Raw genomic sequence first — 22,122 nt, 5'->3', positions numbered from 1 at the left:
AGCGGTGTTCACTCACTCAGATATTACTGTTCGTCCTCATCTCACAGTACAGTGGTGTTCACTAACTCAGATGTTACTGTTCGTCCTCATCTCACAGTACAGTGGTGTTCACTCACTCAGATGTTACTGTTCGTCCTCATCTCACAGTACAGTGGTGTTCACTCACTCAGATGTTACTGTTCGTCCTCATCTCACAGTACAGTGGTGTTCACTCACTCAGATGTTACTGTTCGTCCTCATCTCACAGTACAGTGGTGTTCACTCACTCAGATGTTACTGTTCGTCCTCATCTCACAGTACAGTGGTGTTCACTCACTCAGATGTTACTGTTCATCCTCATCTCTCAGTACAGTGGTGTTCACTCACTCAGACTCTAGATATTACTGTTCGTCCTCATCTCACAGTACAGTGGTGTTCACTCACTCAGATATTACTGTTCGTCCTCATCTCACAGTACAGTGGTGTTCACTCACTCAGATGTTACTGTTCGTCCTCATCTCACAGTACAGTGGTGTTCACTCACTCAGATATTACTGTTTGTCCTCATCTCACAGTACAGTGGTGTTCACTCACTCAGATGTTACTGTTCGTCCTCATCTCACAGTACAGTGGTGTTCACTCACTCAGATATTACTGTTCGTCCTCATCTCACAGTACAGCGGTGTTCACTCACTCAGATGTTACTGTTCGTCCTCATCTCACAGTACAGCGGTGTTCACTCACTCAGATGTTACTGTTCGTCCTCATCTCACAGTACAGAGGTGTTCACTCACTCAGATATTACTGTTCGTCCTCATCTCACAGTACAGTGGTGTTCACTCACTCAGATGTTACTGTTCGTCCTCATCTCACAGTACAGTGGTGTTCACTCACTCAGACTCTAGATGTTACTGTTCGTCCTCATCTCACAGTACAGTGGTGTTCACTCACTCAGACTCTAGATGTTACTGTTCGTCCTCATCTCACAGTACAGTGGTGTTCACTCACTCAGATGTTACTGTTCGTCCTCATCTCACAGTACAGTGGTGTTCACTCACTCAGATGTTACTGTTCGTCCTCATCTCACAGTACAGTGCTGTTCACTCACTCAGATGTTACTGTTCGTCCTCATCTCACAGTACAGTGGTGTTCACTCACTCAGATATTACTGTTCGTCCTCATCTCACAGTACAGCGGTGTTCACTCACTCAGATATTACTGTTCGTCCTCATCTCACAGTACAGTGGTGTTCACTCACTCAGATGTTACTGTTCGTCCTCATCTCACAGTACAGTGGTGTTCACTCACTCAGACTCTAGATGTTACTGTTCGTCCTCATCTCACAGTACAGTGGTGTTCACTCACTCAGATGTTACTGTTCGTCCTCATCTCACAGTACAGTGGTGTTCACTCACTCAGATGTTACTGTTCGTCCTCATCTCACAGTACAGTGCTGTTCACTCACTCAGATGTTACTGTTCGTCCTCATCTCACAGTACAGTGGTGTTCACTCACTCAGATGTTACTGTTCGTCCTCATCTCACAGTACAGTGCTGTTCACTCACTCTAGATGTTACTGTTCGTCCTCATCTCACAGTACAGTGGTGTTCACTCACTCAGATGTTACTGTTCGTCCTCATCTCACAGTACAGTGGTGTTCACTCACTCAGATGTTACTGTTCGTCCTCATCTCACAGTACAGTGGTGTTCACTCACTCAGATATTACTGTTCGTCCTCATCTCACAGTACAGCGGTGTTCACTCACTCAGACTCTAGATGTTACTGTTCGTCCTCATCTCACAGTACAGTGGTGTTCACTCACTCAGATGTTACTGTTCGTCCTCATCTCACAGTACAGTGGTGTTCACTCACTCAGATGTTATTGTTCGTCCTCATCTCACAGTACAGTGGTGTTCACTCACTCAGATGTTATTGTTCGTCCTCATCTCACAGTACAGTGGTGTTCACTCACTCAGATGTTACTGTTCGTCCTCATCTCACAGTACAGCGGTGTTCACTCACTCAGATGTTACTGTTCGTCCTCATCTCACAGTACAGTGGTGTTCACTCAGACTCTAGATGTTACTGTTCGTCCTCATCTCACAGTACAGTGGTGTTCACTCACTCAGATGTTACTGTTCGTCCTCATCTCACAGTACAGTGGTGTTCACTCACTCAGATGTTACTGTTCGTCCTCATCTCACAGTACAGTGGTGTTCACTCACTCAGATGTTACTGTTCGTCCTCATCTCACAGTACAGCGGTGTTCACTCACTCAGATGTTACTGTTCGTCCTCATCTCACAGTACAGTGGTGTTCACTCACTCAGACTCTAGATGTGGTCAGGAATCAACCACCAGACGACTTTCTCCTTCCTTTCCCCTCCTCCATTTGACCTCAAATCTGTGTTTTCTCTCTCTAAACCAAAAGTCACCCCTCCTTGACCCTGACTGACCTGAATGAACTCCTCCTCGTCCACACCACATGGTTGACCTCGTCAGTGTCTGAGTGGATCTGCTAGCTGCTATAATATTATATATATATATACACACATTGTGTAAAACGTGGTGACTGGAGGCTCTCACCTCGGGAAACGTGTCCAAACAGCCTGATGTAAACGGGCTGTTAGCTGAGCTGTCAGTCAGACAGTTGATACCGTCCTCTTCTTGTAGGAGTAGATGAACCATTCAAGCAGATCTCTCTATCTTCACGTTGTCGTTGATGATGATGATGATGACTCTCCAAGTCTAATCCCAGTAAACCCAATACTAATCATATCTCCAGTTATTGTTTATTGTGAGAACACAGTCCAAACTACCGCATTACTATCAATATTAGTCTCTCTGACAGCTGGATATTAGTCAATGTTTTGCTTCGATCATTCCTGACCATACCTGATGTAGTAGACGCCTCTGCCAGTGAACCAACCATACCTGATGTAGTAGACACCTCTGCCAGTGAACCAACCATACCTGATGTAGTAGACACCTCTGCCAGTGAACCAACCATACCTGATGTAGTAGACACCTCTGCCAGTGAACCAACCATACCTGATGTAGTAGACACCTCTGCCAGTGAACCAACCATACCTGATGTAGTAGACACCTCTGCCAGTGAACCAACCATACCTGATGTAGTAGACACCTCTGCCAGTGAACCAACCATACCTGATGTATAGACACCTCTGCCAGTGAACCAACCATACCTGATGTATAGACACCTCTGCCAGTGAACCAACCATACCTGATGTAGTAGACACCTCTGTCAGTGAACCAACCATACCTGATGTAGTAGACACCTCTGTTAGTCAACCAACCATACCTGATGTAGTAGACACCTCTGCCAATGAACCAACCATACCTGATGTAGTAGACACCTCTGCCAGTGAACCAACCATACCTGATGTATAGACACATCTGTCAGTGAACCAACCATACCTGATGTAGTAGACACCTCTGCCAGTGAAACAACCATACCTGATGTAGTAGACACCTCTGCCAGTGAACCAACCATACCTGATGTAGTAGACACCTCTGCCAGTGAACCAACCATACCTGATGTAGTAGACACCTCTGCCAGTGAAACAACCATACCTGATGTAGTAGACACCTCTGCCAGTGAAACAACCATACCTGATGTAGTAGACACCTCTGCCAGTGAACCAACCATACCTGATGTATAGACACCTCTGTCAGTGAACCAACCATACCTGATGTAGTAGACACCTCTGTTAGTGAACCAACCATACCTGATGTAGTAGACACCTCTGTTAGTGAACCAACCATTCCTGATGTAGTAGACACCTCTGCCAGTGAACCAACCATACCTGATGTAGTAGACACCTCTGCCAGTGAAACAACCATACCTGATGTAGTAGACACCTCTGCCAGTGAAACAACCATACCTGATGTAGTAGACACCTCTGCCAGTGAACCAACCATACCTGATGTAGTAGACACCTCTGCCAGTGAACCAACCATACCTGATGTAGTAGACACCTCTGCCAGTGAACCAACCATACCTGATGTAGTAGACACCTCTGCCAGTGAACCAACCATACCTGATGTATAGACACCTCTGCCAGTGAACCAACCATACCTGATGTATAGACACCTCTGCCAGTGAACCAACCATACCTGATGTAGTAGACACCTCTGTCAGTGAACCAACCATACCTGATGTAGTAGACACCTCTGTTAGTCAACCAACCATACCTGATGTAGTAGACACCTCTGCCAATGAACCAACCATACCTGATGTAGTAGACACCTCTGCCAGTGAACCAACCATACCTGATGTATAGACACCTCTGTCAGTGAACCAACCATACCTGATGTAGTAGACACCTCTGTTAGTGAACCAACCATACCTGATGTAGTAGACACCTCTGTTAGTGAACCAACCATTCCTGATGTAGTAGACACCTCTGCCAGTGAACCAACCATACCTGATGTAGTAGACACCTCTGCCAGTGAAACAACCATACCTGATGTAGTAGACACCTCTGCCAGTGAACCAACCATACCTGATGTAGTAGACACCTCTGCCAGTGAACCAACCATACCTGATGTAGTAGACACCTCTGCCAGTGAAACAACCATACCTGATGTAGTAGACACCTCTGCCAGTGAACCAACCATACCTGATGTAGTAGACACCGCTGTCAGTGAACCAACCGTTTTCATTCATTTTCTATCTTCCTTCTTGTGATTTTAAAAATAAATAAATGAAATAGGGTATTATTTTAATGATTTATTTTCTTCAATCACAACAACAGTGATTTGTGTCTGGACCTCTCTCTCTCTCTAAGTACTCTTTCTTATTGATCTGGAGCAAAGGCGTCTAAGGAAGGCCGCTCACTTGGATGTACATAGGGAAGGAGATGGCTCTAGCACCACTGATAACACCCGGGAGGGCGGCCCACACTGCCACGGTGCCGCCACCGGCTCACCTTACAGCCTGTGCATCGCTCTCTTCAGAGATTTCTGGCATGATATCTGTAAAGCGCGGTGTGTATTTTTCCCTCCCGTGAGGTTACTAAAGAACCCTCTCTCTCTCTCACTCTCTGGTATAGCTGCAACATCCCTTGGATTCCACCCGGATTCTGATTCTGATCAATAATAAATATCCCTTTCTATTGTATGAGAGAACGGAGTCCTGTACACTACCGTTCAAAAGTTTGGGGTCACTTAGAAATGTCCTTGTTTTTGAAAGAAAAGCACTTTTTTTTGTCCATTAAAATATCATCAAATTGATCAGAAATACAGTGTAGACATTGTTAATGTTGTAAAAGACTATTGTAGCTGGAAACGGCTAATTTTTTATGGAATATCTACATAGGCGTACAGAGGTCTATTATCAGCAACCATCACTCCTGTGTTCCAATGGCACGTTATGTTTGCTAATCCAAGTTTATAATTTTAAAAGGCTAATTGATCATTAGAAAACCTATTTGCATTTATGTTAGCACAGCTGAAAACTGTTGTCTGATTAAAGAAGCAATAAAACTGGACTTCTTTAGACTAGTTGAGTATCTGGAGCATCAGCATTTGTGGGTTTACAGGCTCTAAATGGCCAGAAACAAAGAACTTTCTTCTGAATCTTGTCAGTCTATTCTTGTTCTGAGAAAAGAAGGCTTTTCCGTGCGGGAAATTGCCAAGAAACTGAAGATCTCGTACAATGCTGTTAACTTCACAGAACAGTGCAAACTGGCTCTAACCAGAATAGAAAGAGGAGTGGGAGGCCCCAGTGCACAACTGAGCAAGAGGACAAGTACATTAGTGTCTAGTTTGAGAAAGAGATGCCTCACAAGTCCTCAACTGGCAGCTTCATTAAATAGTACCCGCAAAACACCAGTCTCAACATCAACAGTGAAGAGGTGACTCCGGGATGCTGGCCTTCTAGGCAGAGTTGCAAAGAAAAAGACATATCTCAGACTGGCCAATAAAAATAAAATATTAAGATGGGCAAAAGAACACAGACACTGGACAGAGGAACTCTGTCTAGAAGGCCAGCATCCCGGAGTCGCCTCTTCACTGTTGACGTTGAGACTGGACAGAGGAACTCTGCCTAGAAGGCCAGCATCCCGGAGTCACCTCTTCACTGTTGACGTTGAGACTGGACAGAGGAACTCTGCCTAGAAGGCCAGCATCCCGGAGTCGCCTCTTCACTGTTGACATTGAGGCTGGTGTTTTGCGGGTACTATTTAATGAAGCTGACAGTTGAGGACTTGTGAGATGTCTTTTTCTCGAACTAGACAATCTAATGTAATAACAACAACATAATCAATCAAGACCCACAACATCAACTTTAACCCTACAGGAACACAGGCGTGATGGTTGCTGATAATGGGCCTCTGTACGCCTCTGTAGATATTCCATTAAAAATCAGCCGTTTCCAGCTACAATAGTCATTTACAACATTAACAATGTCTACACTGTATTTCTGATCAATTTGATGATATTTTAATGACAAAAAAAAAGTGCTTTTCTTTCAATAACCAGGACATTTCTTAAGTGACCTCAAACTTTTTAACGGTAGTGTACATAGTAAATATATGTTTCTGAAAATCATTCTTCCCACTATATGATAAAAATTATCTGGTAAGATAATTATTTGGCTGAGATGAGAAGTTATTAAACTGTGTTATTTTAACTGGGCACACAGAGGAGATACATATTCAAATGCTTTTCCACGTGAGTTTGATTATTAACTTGTCTCCACGGGTTTCTCAACGGGACAAAGTATGTGAAAGGAGAGGTCTGTCTTCCATCTTTGTTATCATTTTTCTGTGTGTGGAAAAAGGGATTTTGCAGCTTTTTTTTTGTTGTTGCCAATGTTACGGCTCGTTCAACTATTCAAGCTATGGCCAAGAGAAGCACGGAGCAAAAGATGTCGAAGCATAAACATCAGTAAATGCTTTGTAGTTGTTAAAAGGGATCCCTGGGGACGTTTTTGAGTCTTTCAATCTAGAAACGGTATTAAAAATCCAACCTTTTCACACCAGAAATCTAATGGTCACTGACAGTCATCCCAATCCCAAATCCTATTCAAATAAACTCTATTTGAATTCTGCTTAGTAGCACCAGTAACCCATCCCATTTAGAACGTTTCTCTGCTCCCATGCCATGGCTTCAATTAGTACAACTTGATCCAAGTGATTCTGTCTTGTTGTGATTTCTGCATGCTGGATGGACTTGGGACTGTCTGCCTGTCCTGTCTCTTCACCTCTACCGCCTCCCCCCTTTAACCTCCCCCTCCATCTCTCCCCTCAGGTCGAAGAAGTCCAAGCTGTCCATAGACAAGTCCACAGAGACAGATAATGGCTATGTGTCTCTGGATGGGAGGATAACCTGTAAGAGTAGTGAGGAGGGGCTACAGCTCCATGATGGAGGGTCTCACCACTGTGACCTGCTGCTGAGGTCAGACGAGACGTGTTGGGCCGCACCCCCTCCTCTCAACACACTGCTGCTTCCACCTGTCACCAAGGTAAACAACAAGGTAACAGACACATTTATACACACACACACACCACCACGCAACACACTGCTACTTCCCCCCGTCACCAAGGTAACAGACACATTTATACACACACACACCACCACGCAACACACTGCTACTTCCCCCCATCACCAAGGTAACAGACACATTTATACACACACACACCACCATACAACACACTGCTACTGCCCCCCCCATCACCAAGGTAACAGACACATTTATACACACACATACCACCACGCAACACACTGCTGCTTCCCCCCGTCACCAAGGTAAACAACAAGGTAACAGACACATTTATACACACACACCACCACACAACACACTGCTACTTCTCCCCCGTCACCAAGGTAACAGACACATTTATACACACACCACCACACAACACACTGCTACTTCTCCCCCGTCACCAAGGTAACAGACACATTTATACACACACACACCACCACGCAACACACTGCTACTGCCCCCCGTCACCAAGGTAACAGACACATTTATACACACACACACCACCACGCAACACACTGCTGCTTCCCCCCGTCACCAAGGTAACAGACACATTTATACACACACCACCACCACACAACACACTGCTACTTCCCCCGCCACCAAGATAAATCACATACACTTGGTTAGCAATGTTAGAGTGTAGCAAATTTGTGCTTCTAGATCTGACAGTGCAGCAGTATCTAACAGGTAATATCTAACAATTCCACAACAAAACCTAATATCTAATAGATTCCACAACAAAACCTAATATCTAACAATTCCACAACAAAACCTAATATCTAACAGATTCCACAACAAAACCTAATACACACAATCTATTAAAGGAATGAGATAATAGTATATAAATATAAAATATATGGATGAGCAGTGACAGAACGAACGTCTAAGATGCAATAGATAGTAAAGAAAATATTAGTGAAGAATACAGTATACAGTATATACATATGAGATGAGTAATGTGAGATATGTAAACATAAGTGGCATTATTAAAGTGACAAGTGTTCCGTTTATTAAAGTGGCCAATGATTTCAAGTCTGTATGTAGGCAGCAGCCTCTCTGTGCTAGTGATGGCTATTTAACAGTCTGATGGCCTTGAGATAGAAGCTGTTTTTCAATCTCTCTGTCCCAGCTTTGATGCACCTGTACTGACCTCACTTTCTGGATGGTAGCGGGGTGAAGAGGCAGTGGCTATTGTTGTCCTTGATCATCTTTTTTGCCTTCCTGTGAAATGGGGTTTTGTAGGTGTCCTGGAGGGCAGGTAGTTTATACCCCACACCATGCGTTGTGCAGACCTCACTACCCTCTGGAGAGCCCTGCGTTTGTGGGCGGTGCAGTTGCCGTTCCAGACTTTCCACCTTCTCCACTGCTGTCCTGTCGACGTGGATCGGGGGGTGTTCCCTTTGCTGTTTCCTGAAGTCCACGATCATCTCTTTTGTTTTGCTGACATTGAGTGAGAGGTTATTTTCCTGACACCACACTCAGAGGGCCCTCACCTCCTCCTTGTAGGCTGTCTCGTCGTTGTTGGTAATCAAGCCTACTACTGTAGTGTTGTCTGCAAACTTGATGATTGAGTTGGAGGCGTGCATGGCCTCGCAGTCATGGGTGAACAGGGAGTACAGGAGAGGGCTGAGAACACACCTTTGTGGGGCCCCAGTGTTGAGGATCAGCGGAGTGGAAATGTTGTTCCCTACCTTCACCACCTGGCAGCGGCCAGTCAGGAAGTCCAGTACCCAGTTGCACAGGGCGGGGTGAGACCCAGGGTCTCAAGCTTAAGAGATGAGTTTGGAGGGTACTATGGTGTTGAATGCTGAGCTGTAGTCAATAAACAGCATTCCTAATGATGTCCCTCTTGTCCAGATGGGATAGGGCAGTGTGCAGTGTGATGTGATTGCATTGTCTGTGGACCTGATGGGGCGGTAAGCAAATTGAAGTGGGTCAAGTGTAACAGGTAGGGTGGAGGTGATATGGTCCTTGACTTGTCTCTCAATAGCACTTCATGATGATCGGAAGTGAGTGTGGGGCGGTGTCGTTTAGCTCAGTTACCTTAGCTTTCTTGGGAACAGGAACAATGGTGGCCATCTTGAAGCATGTGGGGACAGCAGACTGGGATAGGGATTGATTGAATATGTCCGTAAACACACCAGCCAGCTGGTCTGCGATCTGAGGCGGCGGTTAGGGATGCTGCCTGGGCCGGCAGCCTTGCGAGGGTTAACCTCTTGGAACTCTAGGGGCGCAATTTCATTTTTGGATGAAAAACGTTCCCGTTTTAAACAAGATATTTTGACACAAAAAGATGCTCGACTATGCATATAATTGATAGCTTTCGAAAGAAAACACTCTGACGTGTCCAGAACTGCAAAGATATTTTCTGTGCGTGCCCTAGAACGTGAGCTTCAGGCAAAACCAAGATGAGACGGCACCCAGGAAATGAGCAGGATTTTTGAGGCTCTGTTTTCCATTGTCTCCTTATATGGCTGTGAATGCGAGGAGTAAGTCTGCCCTTTCTGTCGTTTCCCCAAGGTGTCTGCAACATTGTGACGTATTTGTAGGCATATCATTGGAAGATTGACCATAAGAGACCACCATTTACCAGGTGTCCGCCCGGTGTCCTGCCCAGTTGCACAGGGCAAAAGTCAGCTGCAAGTATTTTTCCATGGAATTTAGAGGAAGAATACAGGCTTCCACTATGGATATATCAATGAAGAGATATGTGAAAAAACAGCACCTTGAGGTTGATTCCAAACAACGTTGCCATGTTTCGGGATATTATGGAGTTAATTCGGAAAAATTTGACGTTGTAGGTGACTGAATTTTCGGTTCGTTTCAGTAGCCAAATGCGATGTACAAAACGGGGATTTCTCCTACACACAGACGCTTTCAGGAAAAACTGCGCTTTTGGTATGTAACTGATAGTCTCCTCATTGAAAACATCCGAAGCTCTTCAAAGGTAAATTATTTTATTTATTTGGTTATCTGGTTTGTGAAAATGTTGCGTGCTAAATGCTACTCAAAATGCTAAGCTAGCTTAGTTACTCTTACACAAATTAGTCCATTGCTATGGTTCAAAAGCATATTTTGAAAATCTGAGATGACAGTGTTGTTAAGGGCTACAGCAGACAGGGATTATTTTCATTTTATTTGCGATTTTCAGAAATCGTTAACTGGTTGCGCTAATGAGCCTGAGGCTTTAGTCATGCCCCGGATCCGGGATGGGGAGATTCAAGAGGTTAACACATTTAAATGTTTTACTCACGTCGGCCACGAAGAAGGTGCCATTTTCGGTGGCACTGTATTGTCCTCAAAGCACGCAAAGAAGTTGTTTAATTTGTCTGGAAGCAAGATGTCGATGTCCGCGATGGGCCTGGTTTTCTTTTTGTAATCCATGATTGTCTGTAGACCCTGCCACATACGTCTCGTGTTTGAGCCGTTGAATTGCGATTCCACTTTGTCTCTATACTGACGCTTTGCTTGTTTGATTGCCTTACGGGGGGAATAACTACACTGTTTGTATTGGCCGTGTTTCCAGTTGCCTTGCCATGATTAAATGCGGGGGTACGTGCTTTCAGCAGCGAATGCTGCCATCAATCCACGGTTTCTGGTTAGGGAAAGTTACAGTCACAATGGGTATAACATCTCCTATACACTTCCTTATAAACTTGTCACCGAGTCAGCGTATAACTCAATGTTATTGTCTGAAGCTACCCGGAACATATCCCAGTCCACGTGATCGAAGCAATCTTGAAGCTGGAATCCGATTGGTCAGACCAGCGTTGGCTAGACCTATGCACGGACACTTCCTGTTTTAGTTTCTGCCTATAGGAGGGGAACAACAAGATGGAGTCATGGTCAGATTTGCCAAAAGGAGGACAGGGCCTTGTACGCATTGCGGAAGTTAGAGTAGGAATGGTCGAGCGTGTTACTCGCTCATGTACTGCAATTGATATGCTGATAGAGTTTAGGTAGCCTTGTTCTCAAATTAGCCTTGTTAAAATCCACAGCTACAGTAAATGCAGCCTCAGGATATATGGTTTCCAGTTTGCATAAAGTCCAGTGAAGTTCCCTGATGGCCGTCTTGGTATCCGCTTTGCGGGGGGATATACACTGCTGTGACGATAACCGAGGAGAATTCTCTTGGGAGATAATACGGAATTCTAAGTCAGGGGAACAAAAGGACTTGAGTTATTGTATGTTGATACAATTACACCATGAGTCGTTAATCATGAAACATACACCCCCGCCCTTTTTCTTACCGGAGAGATGTTGATTCCTGTCGGCGCGATGCACTGAAAAATACCATTTGCTGTACGGACAGCTAGCCATGTTTTCTTGAAACAGAGTATGTTACAATCCCGGATATCTCTTTGGAAAGCAGCTCTTGCCCTGATTTCGTCTTCTTCGTTAACTAGGGACTGGACATTAGTGAGTAATGTACTCGGAAGCGTTGGGTGGTATGTGCGCATCCGAAGCCTCACTAGAAGACGCTCCGGCACCCTCTCCTCCGACGGCGTTGTTTTGGGTCGGCCTCTGGAGTCAGTTCAAATGCCCTGGGAGGTGCAGACAAAGGATCCACTTTGGGAAAGTCGTATTCCTGGCCGTTGTGCTGGTTGTGCTGGTAAGTGGACGTCTCCCTGATATCCAATAGTTCTTCCCGGCTGTATGTAATAACACTTAAGGTTTTCTGGGCTAACAATGTAAGAAATAATACAATTAAAAAACGAAATACTGCACAGTTTCCTAAGGACTAAAAGCGAAGCTGCCATCTCTATCGGCGCCATCTTTCTGAGGTAAACAACAGGGTAACACACACACCACCGCCACACAACACACTGCTACTGCTCTCCATCAGCAGGTAAACAAGGTAGCTAATACACACACACACACCTGTCCTGAAACAGGTGAGTTTAACCATGTATAAACAGACTATACACTCGCTAGTCTGTAGTCTGACAGTAGGAATCTGTCCAATCTGCCTTCCTCCCAGGAGACCCAGAGCCGTGGTGTGGGTGTGGAGAACATGTCTGATGAGGCGTCTAGTGAGGAGGATCCTGAAGCGTCCTACACCGCCATCCGTAGGGGTGTAGAGCGTGTCAGCAGCGACTGCACGCTGCGCAACAGGAAACCACATCACTACAAGAAACACTACGCCATCAACACTGAGGTGGGTGACCTCCACACTACCCAGGTTGGTCACACTCACACAGAGACATGCACAGCGACACACACATACATACAGTACATACATTTACATACAGTACATACTGTACATCATATACACACACACACACACACACACACTTACATACAGTACATACTGTACATCATACATACACACACTTACATACAGTACATACATACATACACACACTTGCATACAGTACGTACATACATACATACATACATACATACATACATACATACATACATACAGTGGGGCAAAAAAGTATTTAGTCAGCCACCAATTGTGCAAGTTCTCCCACTTAAAAATATGAGAGAGGCCTGTAATTTTCATCATAGGTACACTTCAACTATGAAAGACAAAATGAGAAAAAAAATCCAGAAAATCACATTGTAGGATTTTTTTATTAATTTATTTGCAAATTATGGTGGAAAATAAGTATTTGGTCACCTACAAACAAGCATGATTTCTGGCTCTCACAGACCTGTAACTTCTTCTTTAAGAGGCTCCTCTGTCCTCCACTCGTTACCTGTATTAATGGCACCTGTTTGAACTTGTTATCAGTATAAAAGACACCTGTCCACAACCTCAAACAGTCACACCCCATTATCCACTATGGCCAAGACCAAAGAGCTGTCAAAGGACACCAGAAACAAAATTGTAGACCTGCACCAGGCTGGGAAGACTGAATCTGCAATAGGTAAGCAGCTTGGTTTGAAGAAATCAACAATGGGGGCAATTATTAGGAAATGGAAGACATACAAGACCACTGATAATCTCCCTTGATCTGGGGCTCCACGCAAGATCTCACCCCATGGGGTCAAAATTATCACAAGAACGGTGACCAAAAATCCCAGAACCACACGGGGGGACCTTGTGAATGACCTGCAGAGAGCTGGGACCAAAGTAACAAAGCCTGCCATCAGTAACACACTACGCCGCCAGGGACTCAAATTCTGCAGTGCCAGACGTGTCCCCCTGCTTAAGCCAGTACATGTCCAGGCCCGTCTGAAGTTTGCTAGAGAGAATTTGATCCAGAAGAAGATTGGGAGAATGTCATATGGTCAGATGAAACCAAAATATAACTTTTTGGTAAAAACTCAACTCGTCGTGTTTGGAGTACAAAGAATGCTGAGTTGCATCCAAAGAACACCATACCTACTGTGAAGCATGGGGGTGGAAACATCATGCTTTGGGGCTGTTTTTCTGCAAAGGGACCAGGACGACTGATCCGTGTAAAGGAAAGAATGAATGGGGCCATGTATCGTGAGATTTTGAGTGAAAACCTCCTTCCATCAGCAAGGGCATTGAAGATGAAACGTGGCTGGGTCTATCAGCATGACAATGATCCCAAACACACCGCCCGGGCAACGAAGGAGTGGCTTCGTAAGAAGCATTTCAAGGTCCTGGAGTGGCCGAGCCAGTCTCCAGACCCTTTATCGTCCATCCATTCCCTTTAACTAACTAACACACACACACACACCCGCAGGGTACATACATACACTTACATACAGTTGAAGTTGGAAGTTTACATACACTTGGTCATTAAAACTCATTTTTAAACCAATCCACAGATTTTTTGTTCACAAACTATAGTTTTGGCAAGTCGGTTAGAACATCTACTTCGTGCATGACACAAGTAACTATTCCAACTATTGTTTACAGACACCTGAAGGCACCACGTTCATCTGTACAAACAATAGTACGCAAGTATAAACATCATGGGACCACGCAGCCATCATACCGTTCAGGAAGGAGACGCGTTCTGTCTCCTAGAGATGAACGTACTTTGGTGCGAAAAGTGCAAATCAATCCCAGAACAACAGCAAAGGTCCTTGTGAAGATTCTGGAGGAAACAGGTACAAAAGTATCTATAGCCAGATTAAAACGAGTCCTATATCGACATAACCTGAAACGCCACTCAGCAAGGAAGAAGCCACTGCTCCAAAACCGCCATAAAAAAGCCAGACTACGGTTTGCAACTGCACATGGGGACAAAGATCGTACTTTTTGAGAAAAAGCGTGTTCGAGCAAAGAGGCCTACAAACCTGACTCAGCTACTCCAGCTCTGTCAGGAGGAATGGGCCAAAATTCACCCAACTTATTGTGGGAAGCTTGTGGAAGACTACCCGAAACGTTTGACCCAAGTTAAACAATTTAAAGGCAATGTTACCAAATACTAATTGAGTGTATGTAAACTTCTGACCCACTGGGAATGTGACGAAAGAAATAAAAGCTGAAATAAATCATTCTCTCTACTGATATTCTGACATTTCACATGCTTAAAATAAAGTGCTGATCCTAACTGACCAAAGACAGAGAATTTTTACTAAAGATTAAATGTCAGAAATTGTGAATAACTGAGTTTAAATGTATTTGGCTAAGGTGTATGTAAACTTCCGACTTCAACTGTACATACACACACACACACACACATACATACAGTTCATAGACACGCTCTCAACATGTGGGTACACTTAGCTACATCACACACACACACATTTCCACCCCCCTACACACACACACACACTCACCACCCCCCCCCCCCTCTCTCTAGGAGACTCCTAAGTCCGGTACCAGCTGTAGTTCTCGGTGCTCCAGCCTGCGGACCCAGGACTCAGAGAGCACCAGACACGAGTCAGAGACAGAGGACCTGCTGTGGGAGGACTTCCTGCACTGTGCTGAGTGTCGCTCCTCGTGCACCAGCGAGACAGAGGGCGAGGAGCTGCAGTCTGCCCTGCTACCAAGAAGGAGTACAGAGATGACCCCTTTCACCAGGTGGGTTAGAGGTCAAAGGTTAGGAGTTAGGGTTAGACGTGTGATGTTAGGGTTTGACAGAGGGAGAGGGAGCTGCAGTCTGCCCTGCTACCAAGGAGAACAGAGATGACCCTTTCGCCCTGTTTATCATGGGTTAGAGATCAAAGGTCAAAGAAGGAGGGGGTAAGTGTGGGACTAAGCTTGCAATAAAATGGTTGCCACATTAATGAAGAGGTTTTGGTGGTCGCGTGAATGTTCTGTTTTTGTTGTCACTGTGTGTTCTGACGTAACCGTGGTAACCGTGGTCATATTGACCTTGTCGATGAGGATGATCAGCCCCAAACCCTCAGCGTGTAACGGTAGTTGTTGTGTTGATCTAGTTGTGTCCTCTACAGGGTCATACGTGGCTACACAGCACCAACCCGGGTCTGGAGCGGGTCAGTGCCATCGTCTGGGAGGGGAACGACTGTAAGAAGGCTGACATGTCTGTCCTGGAGATCAGCGGTATGATCATGAACAGGGTGAGTAACAGCCAGGGCCTTGATACTGTTGTCAGGGATGACATCTGGTGTGGGCTGTAACGCTTCACAATGGAAGACCGGGAACACACCTCCATCAGCCACCTGGGAGAGTTTTCTCAACTAGAATGTTAATGAATGCAGATTGGACTCCATGATATTGGAAGGCACTTATATATGTATATACACCACGTTTCTCTCAGATCACTTTACATTCTCTATAACCAACGACATGAAAAATAGAAATAATGTCTGTCTCCTGTCTCTTTCCCTCCATCTATCCATCCTGTCTCTCCTCCCCTCTCCCTCCATCCATCTCTCCCTTCCCTCTATCTCTCCCTCCCTCTCCTGTCTCTCCATCTCTCTTGTCTCTCCACCCCCTCCCTCCCTCCATCTCTCCCTCCCATCTCTCCATCCTCCAGGTCAACCTGTACACCCCAGGTATTGGCTACCAGGTCTTTGGTAACCTGGTGTCAGTGACTCTGGGCCTGACGCCCTTCGCCTACAGGCTGTCTCAGTACAAGGACCTGGAACAGCTGACACAGCTCTCGGCCAATGAGCTCATCTCTGTGGCGTTCGGCTCCTCCTCCGACGTCATGGTGATCACCATGGTAACGCTCAGCTTCATGGTGCGCGTCTGTCTCATCTGGCTCTTCTTCTTCCTGCTCAGCGTGGCCGAGAGGACATACAAACAGGTGTGTGTGTGTTTTACCAGGTTGTTTCATCTTAATTACAGATGCAATATTGACCATTGATTGTAACATGAAGACATTCTGAAGACGTTTTATTTCTAAAGGTCTTATCACTTACACGTGTAGTGTGTGTGTGTGTGTGTGTGTGTGTTGGACCTGACAGAGGCTGCTATTCGCCAAGCTGTTTGGTCACCTGACGTCGGCACGGCGAGCCAGGAAGTCGGAGGTGCCTCACTTCCGTCTGAAGAAAGTCCAGAACATTAAGATGTGGCTCTCTCTGCGCTCATATCTCAAGGTGTGTTCTCCTACTGGTTGTTGTTCCATCATGCCGACCTGAACCTCCCCTCTGTGTCTATGAGGAGATGTGTTCCATCATGCATACCTGAACCTCCCCTCTGTGTCCATGAGGAGATGTGTTCCATCATGCCTACCTGAACCTCCCCTCTGTGTCTGAGATGTGTTGTTGTTCCATCATGCCTACCTGAACCTCCCCTCTGTGTCTGAGATGTGTTGTTATTCCATCATGCCTACCTGAACCTCCCCTCTGTGTCCATGAGATGTGTTGTTGCATCCTGCCTACCTGAACCTCCCCTCTGTGTCCATGAGGAGATGTTGTTCCATCATGCCTACCTGAACCTCCCCTCTGTGTCCATGAGATGTGTTGTTCCATCATGCCTACCTGAACCTCCCCTCTGTATCTATGAGATGTGTTGTTCCATCATGCCTACCTGAACCTCCCCTCTGTGTCCATGAGATGTGTTGTTGCATCCTGCCTACCTGAACCTCCCCTCTGTGTCTATGAGATGTGTTGTTCCATCATGCCTACCTGAACCTCCCCTCTGTGTCCATGAGATGTGTTGTTCCATCATGCCTACCTGAACCTCCCCTCTGTGTCCATGAGGAGATGTGTTGTTCCATCATGCCTACCTGAACCTCCCCTCTGTGTCCATGAGGAGATGTGTTCCATCATGCCTACCTGAACCTCCCCTCTGTGTCTATGAGATGTGTTGTTCCATCATGCCTACCTGAACCTCCCCTCTGTATCTATGAGGACATGTGTTGTTCCATCATGCCTACCTGAACCTCCCCTCTGTGTCCATGAGGAGATGTGTTGTTCCATCATGCCTGCCTGAACCTCCCCTATGTGTTATGAGGAGATGTGTTCCATCATGCCTACCTGAACCTCCCCTCTGTGTCTTTGAGGAGATGTGTTGTTGTTCCATCATGCCTACCTGAACCTCCCCTCTGTGTCTGAGATGTGTTGTTGTTCCATCATGCCTACCTGAACCTCCCCTCTGTGTCTATGAGGAGATGTGTTGTTGTTCCATCATGCCTACCTGAACCTCCCCTCTGTGTCCATGAGGAGATGTGTTGTTGTTCCATCATGCCTACCTGAACCTCCCCTCTGTGTCTATGAGATGTGTTGTTGTTCCATCATGCCTACCTGAACCTCCCCTCTGTGTCTTTGAGGAGATGTGTTGTTGTTCCATCATGCCTACCTGAACCTCCCCTCTGTGTCTTTGAGGAGATGTGTTGTTGTTCCATCATGCCTACCTGAACCTCCCCTGTGTCTGAGATGTGTCCCATCATGAGATCCCCTCTGTGTCCATGTGTGTTCCATCATGCCTACCTGAACCTCCCCTCTGTGTCTGAGATGTGTTGTTGTTCCATCATGCCTACCTGAACCTCCCCTCTGTGTCTATGAGGAGATGTGTTCCATCATGCCTACCTGAACCTCCCCTCTGTGTCCATGAGGAGATGTTGTTCCATCATGCCTACCTGAACCTCCCCTCTGTGTCCATGAGGAGATGTGTTGTTCCATCATGCCTACCTGAACCTCCCCTATGTGTCCATGAGGAGATGTGTTGTTCCATCATGCCTACCTGAACCTCCCCTCTGTGTCCATGAGGAGATGTGTTGTTGTTCCATCATGCCTACCTGAACCTCCCCTCTGTGTCCATGAGGAGATGTGTTGTTCCATCATGCCTACCTGAACCTCCCCTCTGTGTCCATGAGGAGATGTGTTGTTCCATCATGCCTACCTGAACCTCCCCTCTGTGTCCATGAGGAGATGTGTTGTTGTTCCATCATGCCTACCTGAACCTCCCCTATGTGTCCATGAGGAGATGTGTTGTTCCATCATGCCTACCTGAACCTCCCCTCTGTGTCCATGAGGAGATGTGTTGTTGCATCATGCCTACCTGAACCTCCCCTCTGTATCTATGAGGAGATGTGTTGTGTGTGTCGTGAGTGGGTGGATAAGTGTGTTTGTCCAACTAAAGTATTTAAAATGTGTGTTACAGAGAAGGGGTCCTCAGCGGTCGGTGGATGTGATCGTGTCCTCTGCCTTCCTCCTCACCCTCTCCGTAGTCTTCATCTGCTGTGCTCAGGTCAGCGTGAGTCACCATTATCAGCCTGCTACAGTCCCTGTCTGTTATGCTCTAATACAGTTAGTAACGGTGGGAATGCTGTTTCACCTGTTATTCTGTCTGTTTGAGTGGGACGAGCGTTAAAACAAGCTCTTCTCTCCTCCTCCCTGTAGTTGCTCCATATCCACCACACCTTCCTGGAGTGTCACTATAACTGGGAGCTGGTGATCTGGTGTTCCTCTCTGTCTCTCTTCCTGCTCCGCTTTGTTACCCTGGGCTCAGAGACCAGCAAGAAGTACAGCAACACCTCCATCTTACTGACAGAACAGGTAGACAGGCTCAACACCTCCATCTTACTGACAGAACAGGTAGACAGGCTCAGAGACCATCTTACTGACAGAACAGGTAGACAGGCTCCATCCATCTTACTGACAGAACAGGTAGACAGGGTCAGAGGTCAGCAACACCTCCATCTTACTGACAGAACAGGTAGACAACACCACCTCCATCTTACTGACAGAACAGGTAGACAGGGTCAGAGGTCAGCAACACCTCCATCTTACTGACAGAACAGGTAGACAGGCTCAGAGACCAACACCTCCATCTTACTGACAGAACAGGTAGACAGGGTCAGAGACAGACAGAACAGGTAGACAGGGTCAGAGACCAACACCTCCATCTTACTGACAGAACAGGTAGACAGGGTCAGAGGTCAGCAACACCTCCATCTTACTGACAGAACAGGTAGACAGGGTCAGAGGTCAGCAACACCTCCATCTTACTGACAGAACAGGTAGACAGGGTCAGAGGTCAGCAACACCTCCATCTTACTGACAGAACAGGTAGACAGGGTCAGAGGTCAGCAACACCTCCATCTTACTGACAGAACAGGTAGACAGGGTCAGAGGTCAGCAACACCTCCATCTTACTGACAGAACAGGTAGACAGGGTCAGAGGTCAGCACCTCCATCTTACTGACAGAACAGGTAGACAGGGTCAGAGACCAGACAGAACAGGTAGACAGGGTCCATCCATCTTACTGACAGAACAGGTAGACAGGGTCAGAGGTCAGCAGACAGAACAGGTAGACAGGCAGACACAACACCTCCATCTTACTGACAGAACAGACAGAACAGGTAGACAGGGTCAGAGGTCAGCAACACCTCCATCTTACTGACAGAACAGGTAGACAGGCAGAGACCAACACCTCCATCTTACTGACAGAACAGGTAGACAGGGTCAGAGGTCACCATCTTACTGACAGAACAGGTAGACAGGCTCCATCCATCTACTGACAGAACAGGTAGACAGGGTCAGAGGTCAGCAACACCTCCATCTTACTGACAGAACAGGTAGACAGGCTCAGAGACAACACCTCCATCTTACTGACAGAACAGGTAGACAGGGTCATCTTACTGAGGTAGACAGGGTCAGAGGTCACAACACCTCCATCTTACTGACAGAACAGGTAGACAGGCTCAGAACACCTCCATCTTACTGACAGAACAGGTAGACAGGGTCAGAGGTCACAACACCTCCATCTTACTGACAGAACAGGTGCAGACAGACAGGCCATCTTACTGACAGAACAGACAGAACAGGTAGACAGGGTCAGAGGTCAGCAACTCCATCTTACTGACAGAACAGGTAGACAGGGTCAGAGGTCACCTCCATCTTACTGACAGAACAGGTAGACAGGGTCACACAACTCCATCTTACTGACAGAACAGGTAGACAGGGTCAGGGTCAGAGGTCAGCAACACATCTTACACAGAACAGGTAGACTCCATCTTACTGACAGAACAGGTAGACAGGGTCATAGACCAGAGACAGAACAGGTAGACAGGGTCCATCTCCATCTTACTGACAGAACAGGTAGACAGGGTCAGAGGTCAGAGACAGAACAGGTAGACACCTCCATCCATCTTACTGACAGAACAGGTAGACAGGGTCAGAGAGACAGAACAGGTAGACAGGCTCAGAGGTCAGCAACACCTCCATCTTACTGACAGAACAGGTAGACAGGGTCAGAGGTCAGCAACACCTCCATCTTACTGACAGAACAGGTAGACAGGTAGACAGCAACACCTCCATCTTACTGACAGAACAGGTCAGGGTCAGACCAACACCTCCATCTTACTGACAGAACAGGTAGACAGGGTCAGAGACCAACACCTCCATCTTACTGACAGAACAGGTAGACAGGGTCAGAGACCAACACCTCCATCTTACTGACAGAACAGGTAGACAGGGTCAGAGACCAACACCTCCATCTTACTGACAGAACAGGTAGACAGGCTCAGAGACCAGCAACACCTCCATCTTACTGACAGAACAGGTAGACAGGGTCAGAGGTCAGCAACACCTCCATCTTACTGACAGAACAGGTAGACAGGCTCAGAGACCAACACCTCCATCTTACTGACAGAACAGGTAGACAGGGTCAGAGGTCCTCCATCTTTACTGACAGAACAGGTAGACAGGGTCAGAGGTCAGAGACAGAACAGGTAGATAGGGTCAGAGGTCAGCAACACCTCCATCTTACTGACAGAACAGGTAGACAACACCTCCATCTTACTGACAGAACAGGTAGACAGGCTCAGAGACCAGCAACACCTCCATCTTACTGACAGAACAGGTAGACAGGCTCAGAGGTCAGCAGCACCTCCATCTTACTGACAGAACAGGTAGACAGGCTCAGAGACCAACACCTCCATCTTACTGACAGAACAGGTAGACAGGCTCAGAGACCAGCAACACCTCCATCTTACTGACAGAACAGGTAGACAGGCTCAGAGGTCAACAACACCTCCATCTTGCAAGTGATAAAAGGTTCATCTATTTTGAATGTTATATTGTTTTTGTGCACCTCTGAGTGATGTCCTATCGTCTCCCTGGGTCATTTCATGTTTTCATGAGTATCTGAGTTATTGGCGTTCCAGCCGGTCAAAGTAGCACCGTGATTAAGTCGCTCTCACTATACAGGAAGTTAATAGGAATATGACTTTTAGATCGCGAAAACATCTATCATACATGTCAGATTTCAATACTGGCCTATGTTTTAACTTGGGAGGATGTCTTCTCTCGAATGAGCCATTGATCATATTTTTGCTATATTTCT

At 46.2% G+C, this 22,122-nt stretch overlaps 1 protein-coding gene across 1 annotated transcript in view; it reads left to right on the top strand.

The window, feature by feature from the left end:
* The window catches only part of LOC135528720 (protein PHTF2-like), a 107,049-nt gene that overhangs the window by 80,543 nt on the left and 4,384 nt on the right, over nucleotides 1–22,122 (top strand). The window contains 10 exon segments of the mRNA XM_064957814.1: nucleotides 4,819–4,989; nucleotides 7,255–7,468; nucleotides 12,471–12,671; nucleotides 15,223–15,397; nucleotides 15,400–15,443; nucleotides 15,818–15,943; nucleotides 16,363–16,635; nucleotides 16,796–16,927; nucleotides 18,936–19,028; nucleotides 19,175–19,330. Coding sequence (XP_064813886.1) covers nucleotides 4,819–4,989; nucleotides 7,255–7,468; nucleotides 12,471–12,671; nucleotides 15,223–15,397; nucleotides 15,400–15,443; nucleotides 15,818–15,943; nucleotides 16,363–16,635; nucleotides 16,796–16,927; nucleotides 18,936–19,028; nucleotides 19,175–19,330 — 1,585 coding nt within the window.

Source organism: Oncorhynchus masou, unplaced genomic scaffold (genome assembly GCF_036934945.1).
Source record: "Oncorhynchus masou masou isolate Uvic2021 unplaced genomic scaffold, UVic_Omas_1.1 unplaced_scaffold_1025, whole genome shotgun sequence".
Lineage (NCBI taxonomy): Eukaryota > Metazoa > Chordata > Actinopteri > Salmoniformes > Salmonidae > Oncorhynchus > Oncorhynchus masou.
Note: the sequence above shows the minus strand (reverse complement) of the source record. Positions and strands in the feature narration are given on the sequence as shown.